Here is a 13,042-nt window from a genome sequence, read left to right as displayed (position 1 = left end):
GTTTACTTTTCCACTAAACTAAACCATTGTCATATAAAGCTATTAGCTATATTTTGAAAAAACTCTAGAGTATAAAATGAAGACCATACTATTGTTAAAAGCTATTACATAACATAAATAACAAACTTGCTTTTAACTTATCATATCAGATCTGTTGTTTAACTCAAGTAAAAAACGGAAATATCCGTCAGTCACAAACGGTGCAACAGTTCCAAAATGCGGAAATATCCGTCAGACACATATAAGCCTACAGTTCCAATAAACGGACATATCCGTCAGACACACGTAGAGCTACACCCTTGAAAGACGGATATATCCGTCCAAGTGTAAGCAGCCTTATATCTGCAAAACGTGGGAAAACAAGGAATAGTCTGCCTAAAAAAAATTATTTTATTTGCTATATTATTTGCTATATTATTTGCTATATTATTTGCTATATTATTTGCTATATTATTTGCTATATTAATTGTTATATTGTTTGCTATATTATTTGCTATATTATTTGCTATATTATTTGCTATATTATTTGCTATAATAATTGCTATATTGTTTGCTATATTATTTGCCATATTATTTGCTACATTATTTGGTATATTGTTTGCTATATTATTTGGTATATTATTTGGTATATTATTTGCTATATTATTTGGTATATTATTTGGTATATTATTTGGTATATTATTTGCTATATTATTTGCTATATTATTTGGTATATTATTTGGTATATTATTTGGTATCTTATTTGGTATCTTATTTGGTATATTATTTGGTATATTATTTGCTATATTACTTGCTATATTATTTGGTATATTATTTGGTTTTGTGAGATATTTTTTCTATAGTGAAAGTTTCAAGATTTCTTGTTGCCAAGTTATCTATCAACACAAAACATCACAACAATAACATCACAAAAATAAGAAATTGCACAACATATTACAGTAAACTCTCAATAACTCAAACCTTTAAAAGACCAAAAAATTAGCTTATTAGATAATTTTAGAGTCATCGGAGAGTATAATCCATAAATATAGGCTTTACTGGAATTTTAAGAATAGTTTGAGTTTCTAAAGGTTATCTAGAGTTTATTGAATACATTTTAGGTACAAAACTAGATTAAAGTAGTACAATTTAGGATCTTATTTCCTTAAAAAGCATGTTTTTTAACATTATAATAAATAAATAATAATAATAATAACAAAAGATTATAAGGTTAGTTTCATTTCAATTACCAATGTTTAAATGTTTGAGTATTTCAACTTTTTTAAAACAGCTTTTCCCAAATTATAAAATACAATAAAGTGTCATTGTTTCTACCTTGACCTTTTTCTCTATTTTTAACTTTTTCTTAGAAGGTACAATACTTGCGACTTTTAGACAATGGTATCTCTTATATAAGGAAAAAACTTTCTCACCATCAATAGAATGCCCTGTGTAATTGAGTTTCCATGAGCTGGGAGCAATAAAATAAGAATATATCTTAACTTAAGTCTGAAATATATATATATATATATATATATATATATATATATATATATATATATATATATATATATATATATATATATATATATATATATATATATATATATATATATATAAATATGTCAGACAATAACATTTTGAGTTGATTTTTTGCAATAAATGTTAGGTCAGGTCATAATAATCACCCTGCTTCTGGTAACATCTAGTCAAGTACTCAAATCTGATTAAACAGGGTAGTCAACTTATCAAGCAGAGCCTAAACTGAAAGAAAGTGGTTTACAGCTTCACACCTAAAGATCCAAAAATTCGATTTTTCAATTGAGGGGTGAACTTTTTTCAAAAGATATGCAAATAAATATTTTTAGGTAAAATATTTACGTGCTTTTTAGGTAAAAGTTCATCAAACTGCAGTACAGGAGCATGGGGTTAAAAAAAAGTCATATTCCTAGTGTACACATCAACTTAGTCAGATTTAGGCGCATTTGATATTACAATCAACATTTAAATACATCAAATGAGGGTATTGGTTTGGTCAGACACTCTTTTGGTTAAAAAAAAGTCTACTTTAGATTTAAAACTTCTGCCCGTTGTAACAAATTGTCACAAAATTGCCTACTTCTCCACCCCCTCCTTCCTCCTTTCTAAAGCGTAACGTAACTTATGGACAACCCCTTATAAATAGCTAGCGTTTTTACATCAAAATAAAAGAAAAAGCCATTCCCATTCCTAAGCCGCCATAAGTCACCAGTTTGCTATGGATAATTAATAGTAAAGTTGATACTTTATTAATAAAATTGGCAACAGATTTACAGTGATTTATTTTTAAAAAAAAAGATAAAATTTTGAAGTGTTAGCTTAATCTTTCACTAACGACAACAAAAAATATAAGGTAGCGAATAAACTGTAAACAAACATTAAATAAAAAAATAAAAAAACTTCCATAGTTCAAGTAACATAAAATTTTATTAATTTTGAAATCCGTATACAATTCGGTAATAATGAATAACATCTTCAGGAATATCAACTTTTACACAAAGTAATAAGCAAAGATTATACTTATAAAACACCATACCGAAAAAAACCATAGAGCTCCTTGAATTTTAACTAAATTTATTAGAATATTAAATGAAAAAGTCACTAAAAAAGTAAAAAGCCAATTTACGCCTAATACTAAAGCACACAATAAACTACGCATATGAGGAGGGGATTTTTCAGACATAAGTAGATATGGTATAGCGCCCCATCCAATGGAGTAGCTTGCAATAAATAGTAGAAAACACGTGAAAACCAACCATGAGTAGCTATCATGGAAAATAGTATTACTAAACTCTAACATGTTTTTATCATTATTGTCAAAATGATTTTCCAACGTTTTATTATTTACAGGTATAATAAAAATCTCAAAACATACTCCAAGTAAAAGATTGCAAAAAAACATACCAAAAGCCCCAAGCATAAGAAGTTTTCGCATTCCACATTTATCAATTAAAAAACATGCTGTAATTGTAATAAGCACCTGTAATAAATACAAAACTAAAGGTATTTTGCCCATGCGTGTCATTTGAAATAATTTCTGACCAAAAAACATCATTGCATTTATTCCACTCATTTGCTGAAGAAACATTAGGGTTGACCCATATAGTAAAGCTCGGCAAAAGCCAGGAGTTCTAAAACCGTTAAGAGCTGCCATAGGTAGTTGTTCTACAATGAAAAGGTTTACTAATATATTAAAATTATCAAAGTTAAAACTTTTAAAGGTTTACTAATATATTAAAATCATTTTGCAATAAAAAAAAAGAAGAAGAGGAAGGGGGTTATGAACATATATTAAAGAATAAAACAGCTGATAAGAATAAACTGTAAATGAAATATTTAAAGCGTTCAAATAAAATTCTTCTTTATGATACTCCGCAACTTAACCTGGCAACTCACAATTCTTGAAATGGTTTTAAATATTCTTTGACAATATTATTAATCACTTTATCACTTTTACCTTATCCTCTTACCTTTTAAATAAATGTTCTTGAACCTAACATCAGTTTTTTTTTTTTAATATTTATTAGTCTAAACATCTTTATTAAAATAATTTTACATTTACATTAGATAAAACACTTTTATATTTATTTTGAAGTTGTTTAGGATTTTTTTTTTTATTATAAAAACGACTTGTAAAACAGTCAATACGGAAAATCTAATTTATTGTTTCATGTTGTCTTAGTTATTTTTCTTTTAGGTTTTTTTTGTTTTTATTTTGCTTCATTGCTTCTTAAATTATAATTTTTGTATATTTTTCAGATATATAAAATGCATTTTTTAAAGTGGGGCTTCGTTATTACATTTTTGCGTTCTGCTTGCTTCAGCTATTTATTATATATATATATATATATATATATATATATATATATATATATATATATATATATATATATATATATATATACATAGATATATATATATATATATATATATATATATATATATAAATATATATATATATATATATATATATATATACATAGATATATATATATATATATATATATTTATATATATATATATATATATATATATATATATATATATATATATGTATATATATATATATATATATATATATATATATATATATATATATATGTATATATATATTGTACTCAGTGTTTAATTTTTATACGGGAAGACGTACGGGTTTTGAATTGGAGGAGCACAACCGTCAATTTCTAAAAAAGTCTTCTCTATCTAGAATTTGCAAAAAAAAATAAAAAAAGATAAATGAAGAATGGAGGCACGGTGTCGTTGACCCTGATAATTATAAAGACATTTGAAATCAAATTATAAATTATGATTTTATATAAGTTAAAAAAGTTTTTAATTTTTATTTTTTTGATCAATTTTCCTCAACCAAGAAGATACTGCGGACGCATTTTGAGGCTACTTTTGTTCCATCATGCAATTTGTGTGGTGCTTGCTTAAAACCAAAGTTGTTTTTAATAAGAGGCTAATTGCAAAAATTTGCTATAACCTATAATAAAAATGATGTTCTTTTTAAAGTAATAGACGAAATGAAATAAAAATGTCAAAAAATAAAATTGGTATAGGGCTTGCCACTTTCTAGATAGGCGCCTAATCATTTTCTACAGCGTAGAAGTAACATGCGGTTCACCACCAGAAACCATATATAGTACTAGAAAGATGTAGGTCAGATATCAAATATAGGTTTTGCAGATTGCCTCTAGCATTTTATGATCATTGTTAAACCTTGAAAATATTATCGTATATATTATAACTTAAGCAATTTACGTTTTCTTAAAAACTGGGTTACACATTTTTACAAAATATTTGGAAGCTTTTTATTTACCGTCCCACAGCACGCAGGCTGTAACAATAAGATATTGTTTTCTTTGGAATTTTCTTTACATTTTATGATGAAGTTATGCAGAAATGGATTCATTTACAAATGTTTTGGCATATAGTTAGAGAACGTTTTTGAGAATTAAGAGACTCTCAAATCTGCTAGTGCTATTGGGATCTGTTTAAACACTTCTGCTTACAATTTTACCCAACAACTATCAATGAATTTTTATTCAAATAAAATGCCCAGCCTCGGGGTAAAAACATTAATTGAACTTATTGCATTGTTGTTCATTAAATTTTCAAAAGTTCTTATTTAAATCCAATTAGAAACTTTGTTCTTTAAAGTTTCCAATTTCGACACTTTTACATTTATGAAGAAAAAAAAAGAAAACTTTCCCGTCATCATTTATTGCACTCCAAATCATAATTGCCAAATATTTCTTAACAGATGGTGAAAAGAGTTAATTAAGTCGCTGGAAAAACTTTAACTTGGTGTATTACAAATTGCATAACTTGTGCTTTATTTGAGAACAAGTTGTTATGTTTTAATAGCTTCATTCTTGTACTCTTTGCAAATTTTGAGACAACTACAACTTTTTTTTGAGAAAGATGTGGCTTTAATATAGCATGTAATGTAGAACGTCCATGGTCATTCGTTTTCAAACTTAGCGGTATATATCTATATCACTTATAGATGTTTCAGGTTAGCTATTCCATTATTTACTTATTTAATACTTCGTTAAGAACTAATTGTTAATTAGCAGACAGTACGTTTGTAAGCTTTTTTTAATGTTATGAAGATAAGTATAAGTGTATTGTTAAAATTTAACCTTGCTACATTTTAAGGTTTTATTATACTCACTATTTTGATTTTGCATTATACTATTTTGCATTATACATACTCACTATTTGGATTTGGAATATCTACTTGTTTTGCATAAACGCAAAATTGCTTTTTTGTGTCCCAGATTCTCAAAATTATTTTGGTCCGAAAAACGTCAAAAAACTCTCATAGTTCTTTATTTTACGTTTTTGTAGACATTTTTTCAGAAGTTTTAATTTATTTTACTTCTTCGTAGACATTTTTTCGTTGACATAATTGTTGCAGTTAAAACCGTGGAGTATGGTTAGTGGATGGTATTCTAACTTACTTAAAAGGCAACAAACTTCCTTCCAATCAATAGTTTGTTGCAATTAAAGAAAATGATACAACTACATAAAATACCTCAATAACTAAGAAAAAAAAGCATTTCTACAGTTTTGAGAAAAAACAAGATTACCCAACCAAAGTAGTATGCTCTCTTGCAAACTCCTATTCCAATAGCATCCTTTAGGTCTGCAAACAAGAAAAGCCGTTATTTTTTTGCAAAACTACCATCCCAAACTTAGAGTCTCAGTTGATATACGCTCCGCTTCGCCTATCCCTACATATCCCAACTTATTTAACCTCTATAAATTTAAGTTAACAAAAGAAAGATAGAATATCGTTTTTGAGAACACCTTTAGCATATAGAATATTATTGAGTTTTCAGTTTTACTCTGTACATTTTTTATCCAATGTGCATTTCATACAATTTTTTTCATCTATTACTATTTTTAATTGACAATCAATAATAATTAAATTCACTTTGTTTTCTGGTCAGAAAGCAATGAGTCTTGCATGTTTGTTGAGTCTTCATCAGCTTAAAAGTATTTTTGGCTTTTAATGTATTGCGTTACTTTTTAACCAAGTTATTTGGTTTTGCCTTAGAGGACCGCTTTTATTAAACTTTTTTTTATAAACTTAAAACTTGTTTTTAATAACTCATGTAACAAACCTGGGCAAAAAATTTAAAATATGTGCAACGATTTAATTTACTAATTGTTTTATATATAAACCAATTAGTAAAGAAGGCTTGCTTTTTAACTATATTTAAAAAGCATAACAAGCCAATGTTATTGACAGCTCTTATAATATATGTTTAGCAAAAAAACTTAACTTACCCAAGTTATTTTCAATATTATTTAGTTCATCTTCGACATTGTACAAATTGCCGCGTAACCATTTCAATGCTTTATTGGCTTCATAGCGCTTTTTTTTAGCAAGCAGCCATCTAGGAGAATCTGGAATATATAAAATTAAAATCCCCATGGCTAATGCAATAATAAGTGCAGCTGTAGCTGATTGTTTGAAGTTGCAGTATGAACCTACTAAAAAAGCTAAAAATATCCCAATTGTAATACCAATCTGATTAATGACCTCTAATCTTCCGCGAAATTGAAATGATGAAACTTCCGCAATATATATCTAAATTGTAAACATGACTTTAACTAGCAGGGTACTTTAATTAGACACTAACATATGTTTTAGGAAATTATTATTTTAACACATAAAAAACCTTTATTGTAAAAACCCACTGGGCAAACAAAAACAAACAAAAAATTTTGTGGTACAAATTAAGTTTTTGGATGCATTGTAATTAAATTCGGTATAGTTTACTTACAGGGACAGTTAGTGAACAAAAACCGCAAGCAACCCCTGTCAATATTCTACCAACATATATAATTGTTTTATTCGAAAAATAGCCTATTGAAATCCATCCTGGAGTGTATATTAAAACCGCTATCAATACTCCATTTTTTCTTCCGGAATGTTCAACGCAAAATAATCCAAGAAACAATCCAGCCAAAGCACCAAGTCCAAGCAGAGACTAAAAAAACAGAAAAGGAACTTGGTAAATATTTTTTGGGACATTCTATAAAGTACGACACGCTTTGGCAGAGTGGGGGTGGAAAGGAGGAGTTAGTGATTTTGTGACCTCGTTAATAAAGAGTTAAGATGTTGTGACAAAGGGGAGAGAGAAGGTCAAAAAAAAAATAAAAGTTCCGTGGCGTAATTTGTGGACGACCGCTTAAATGAAACCTGTGGCAACCTCTGGTGAAATATTAAAAGCGTATTAAGTATAAAGTATTTAAAGCGTATAAATTTTAGTTAAAAAGATTTTTTTTATATTTCTTATCCTTGTAAGCCATACATTCATAAAACTTTTTTATGCATTATAGTTTCAAAAATTTAATGTGACCTTTTAAAGTTTATACTTTTTAATGATAATATTTGATAAATATAAGTCCAAATAAGAGAGAATTGGAAATACCTAAACCCCTTATATTTTGCCTATAATATTTTAAAAAAGGTACTTCAGTTTGAAGTCATTGGAATTTCAAAAAAAAAACTTAAAAATCATTAGCGTTTATTGCATAAAGAAGAGTTTTTAATAACACTTACAAGATTTAGCTTTGGTTTGTTAAATTAAAAAGTAACTTATTGTTTTAATATTTTGAAATTTTGTGAATACTTTATTATATGGATGATACTATTTTATTTTATACAGATTAATGACATTAAACGTCAGTTTTGATAAATGGTGTTTTAATAACAAGAAATAAAAAAAAAATTGTACAAGTGTCAATTCAAATAAAAGACAAACAAGAAATTGTAAATGAAAATTAAAAAAAAACAATATGGTTACAACAACAAATTTGACTTGTTAAGTAAATAATTCAAGATTGTCTGTGTTCTATCATCCGTCTTGTTTTTTATCATTTTTCATGCCTGTTTTGTAAATTAAAAAATACGTTAGAAAAGATGGCTAACACAGTCACCGAGTACCTTTACACTGGATGTGTAGCGCACATAAACGAGTTTATTTGTCTTAAACCATACGTTTAGCTATTGAAGCTTTCTCTTTATGTTTTGAGTTCAATTTTTTAATTTGTTTTAGTTTAAAGAACAGTGAGAAATAAGTTACTTTTGAATGAATTTGGAGGGCAATAACTTATTAACAAATAGCAAAGTAGTAGTTAAAGTTGATGGCAAGAACTTAGATTTTTGAGTAGAAAACTCATCAATTATTCATTCGAAACAGTTTTTGAACAACCAATTTTTGTAGCAACTTGAGACAAAGAATAAGATATAGAAAAGTAGTTTGAAATATCCCTTTTAACTATTCCTGATTTTAGAGAAGTCCATTGTATTAAGTTTGTAAATACACTGTCATTAGCAGTAGAGGATTTAGAATTTACCATTGTTGGTATGTTAATTGTAGGAAATATACCGACCTAAAGCAATTGTCTTCAAACTTTTAAGTGATCACATATTATTGTACTTTAAAATATTTATGTTAGTATCTATTTTTATAGAAAAATTTTTTTTTTTTTTTTTTTTTATACTAATGTATATTTTGTAATTCGAAAATTTAATTACATTACCTTTGGGTAGTGTATAGCACGTAGAAACTAGTAAGTTTTTTGACGCCGTTTTAATTATTTTTATTGTAAAGACCTCACTAGCGCCATAAGAGTTCGACAGATCTTTACTAAACTAAAAGTTTTGAATATTCTGAGAATAGGGTATTAAATTTTCTCCCAAGTTACTGAGAAGCAGATCATAAAAAAAGTATGTTTACATTTGAGTGAAAATTATTTTAGTTTGTCTATATATATGAGGAAAGGTTAAATGTTTTCGTGTCGTGTGCGTATACATAACGCGTGGATTATAGTTGGCCGCAAGGAGATTGCTTTCATAAAAGCGCTCCGGATACAATCGTGTTGACGGGATATTAATTTATAACAGATGAGTAAAAATGTGTTTTTGTGTTTTCAATTTTATTTATGTTTCATGTTTAAATAATGAGTTTGTACTTTGTAACAAGTTTTCTGTTTTCTAAAAATTGTTATAATATATACATCTTTCCAGACTTCACTTAATAAACTACTTTAAAAGAATCTAGTATAAATAATAGAGAGATGTTTTTAAATTTAGTACTGCTGGATAAATATAGGAAGTATGGGCATACATTTATATATATACATATATATATATATATATATATATATATATATATATATATATATATATATATATATATATATATATACATATATATATATATATATATGTATACATATATACATATATATATATATATATATATATATATATATATATATTTATATATATGTATATATATAGATATAAATTTGCATATATATATATATATATATATATATTTAAATATATATGTATATATATTTAAATATGTATATATATATATATATATATTTAATTATATATATATATATATATATATACAAATTTATATCTATATATATACAAATATATAAATATATATATATATATATATAAATATATATATATATATGTATATGTATATATATATATATATTTATATATATATACATATTTATATATATATATATATTTATATATATATATATATATTTATATATATATATATATATATATATATATATATATATATATATATATATATATATAATGATTTACTCCTAGCAAAACGTTCTACACTTTAAATTAAAAGGTGTAAAACTACACCGTTTTGGTCTTAATATAACCTCAAACGGTTTTTTTGGAACTAATTCCAGCAAAAAGTTCTAATTTACACCGTTTTTGTGTAATTATACACCGTGAAGGTTAATTTTCAAAAGAACGGTGTTAAATAACACCATACTTTAATCACTACACCGTTTTAAAAAGTTTTAGTAATCGAATAATATTATGTTTTTTTTCTTTTGCACTCTTTAATAAAACGGTTCAATTAAAAGGTGGGCAGAAATGCAACTTTTGTGTGTGCAAGATAGTAAATAGAAACTAATGATGATAAGATGCTGCGTGAGCTTGATTCTAATACACAATGTTGTTCTTTAGATGGTTATTTTTTTTATTTACATCAATGGTTAAAGAAAAGAATTTCTTTAACCATTGATATAAATAAAATTTCGTTATCTATATTTTCAATATCAGAATTTTAAATGATAATTCAAATAGTATACCAACTTCTACTTTTAAAAGATATATTTGCTTACATGTTTTATCAAATTTTTAACATATTTTAAACACTGATAAAAATTACCGCATATTATGTTAAATAATATATTATTTTGTTGACTACAATTTTCTAGATCAATAAATTTATAATATTGAAAACAATAAAGTTAATAGCAATTAGGTTCTAAAAATTTCTAAAAACAATATTAAATTTTAAAAGTTCTGTATTTAAGTCAGTTTACGAATTAAATAAATAAACTCAACAAAGAAAAAAAACATTTCTAGACTTGCTATCATGTTTTTATGGCGTTATACCAAGACTTTATGAGCATTTCTGCAGCAAAGTTGGAAGTTACAATATTTTAATTAACTTTCTTAGCAAAATTTAATTCAATTGAAAGGATAAGACAGTCGTTATGACGATCGTTTTCTATATTAGCTTTTAGGTAGTGTTTGACAAGAGCAAACATGCTAATAGATCTCTCGCCTTCAGCCACAGATACTGGCAAAGTAAAAAGGTACAAAGACAGATGTATATCTGAGAAAACGTTCCTTTAAATTCGTTCGCATAAATACTAATCAGAAGATCTAAGGGCCGATCGTGTGTCAGTAAATTTCGTCGAACTGATGAAAAGTAGCAAAACTCATAAATAAACTCCTATTCATTCAGATCATTTGGATACATAAGTACGAGATCTTTAACTTTACTTGACTGAATAATTGTTGGGTGTTTGTTAAGTCCGAATTGATCTCATGCGTATACCAGATAAAGGAAATTATTCTATATTGCTTTTTCAGAGCTTGAAATCTTTTTATAATCTAATGGATGAAAGTAACAAAGGAAACAGTTTTCAATTATATATATATATATATATATATATAAAATATATGTATATATATATATATATATATATATATATATATATATATATATATATATTTATATATATATATATATATATATATATTTATATACATATATATATATATATATATTTATATATATTAAGACATGTCAAACTATGATTTTTTTTATACATTTAACCTCGAGTATCCTTCTAGTTCAAAAAGAATTGAGGTAATGTTGGCAGTCTATATTAAAAAAATATTCTTTTATCAATAAGTTTTATCATTAAAGTTAAGGATTTCAAAAGGTGACTTAACTATGGAAACCATTAACTTTAAATGAACTATAAAGACATTTTTTAAGAACTTTTTTATTGAGTAGAACATAAACAGGAACATATTTTATGCACTTTAAAACAAAATCTTTGTGTATGTTAATTTGACGCTGTTTATTTAGTTTGTTTTAAACTAGCCTGAAATAATCGAACTGTCAACATATATACTAAAACGATGCGAATTAACGTTTAAATGGTACGCAGTATGCAGTACACCGAAACGGTGTAAATTAACACCAAAACGATGTAACAAAAAACTAAAAATGTTTGCAGCATGAAATACACCAAAACAATGTAATTTTTTATTAAAACGGTGTAAATTAACATTAAAAAGGTGTGCAGCATGAAATACACCAAAACGGTGTAATTTAACATATATCGCAGCATAAAAAACATCGAAACGATATTTGCTGCACATGCTCGCTACTTTTTAGTGTAATTTAACATTTATTTTAAATTAAATATATAAACATGGCCAATTCCATAGTTCAGTGACGCATCATGCGGAGAGATTTTTTTTAATAGAAATTTTTCTATAACTCGAAAATAAATTTTTATTACTCTAAGTCAATCTTGAGTTAAAATTTTATAATATAAACTAAACACAATTGTATTAACATAACACTGCTACATAGCAAAACTTAAAACATGAGTTCAGTGACGCGGAAAAAAGTGTTTTTTTATCAGCATACTTTTAAATGGAGTTTTCGCTGAAGTTTTAATTCTTGCTTGACTTATTAGATTTTTTTGTTGTAATTTATTCATTTGGCAATAAGGTAGTCATAAAAAAAGCCACAAACAATAAAGTTTTCATATCGTTTTATTTTACAGAAAAAAAACTATCAGTTCAGTGACGAAACAAAAAGACGAAATTAAAATCATTTTAAAAAGTTTTGTTATTTTGTAATAAACTTTAATTATACTCAGGTGAAAATAGCATCGGAACAACGTTACCATTCTGAACATAAAAATAATGTGATTTTGATATACCTTTGATTTTTCTTGAATAACTTAAAATTGAACTGAATCCAAGTTCATTTTTTTGTTGTCTTGTATCGTTTTCTGACATGTGAATAACAGATATTTGCAAATCTTGTAATGCTAACGCAAAATCTGCTGCTGACCTGATTTCTTATTGACTAGTTTTAACTCTCAGGGCTGCGATTCGCTTAACAGT

At 26.0% G+C, this 13,042-nt stretch overlaps 1 protein-coding gene across 1 annotated transcript; it reads right to left on the bottom strand.

Moving 5' to 3' along the window:
- Positions 1-2,467: 2,467 nt before the first annotated feature.
- On the bottom strand, positions 2,468-8,901 carry LOC105844826 (solute carrier family 2, facilitated glucose transporter member 8). The gene is made up of 4 exons (XM_065795010.1): positions 8,770-8,901; positions 7,320-7,526; positions 6,820-7,123; positions 2,468-3,183 (listed from the first exon to the last, which is right to left on the bottom strand). The coding sequence occupies exons 1-4, from the start codon at positions 8,899-8,901 to the stop codon at positions 2,510-2,512; spliced, it is 1,317 nt and encodes a 438-aa protein (XP_065651082.1). The 3' UTR covers positions 2,468-2,509.
- Between the last annotated feature and the right edge of the window lie 4,141 nt (positions 8,902-13,042).

This window comes from Hydra vulgaris, chromosome 04 (assembly GCF_038396675.1).
Source record: "Hydra vulgaris chromosome 04, alternate assembly HydraT2T_AEP".
In the NCBI taxonomy this organism is placed as follows: Eukaryota; Metazoa; Cnidaria; class Hydrozoa; order Anthoathecata; family Hydridae; genus Hydra; species Hydra vulgaris.
This window is presented reverse-complemented; position numbering and strand designations above follow the sequence as displayed.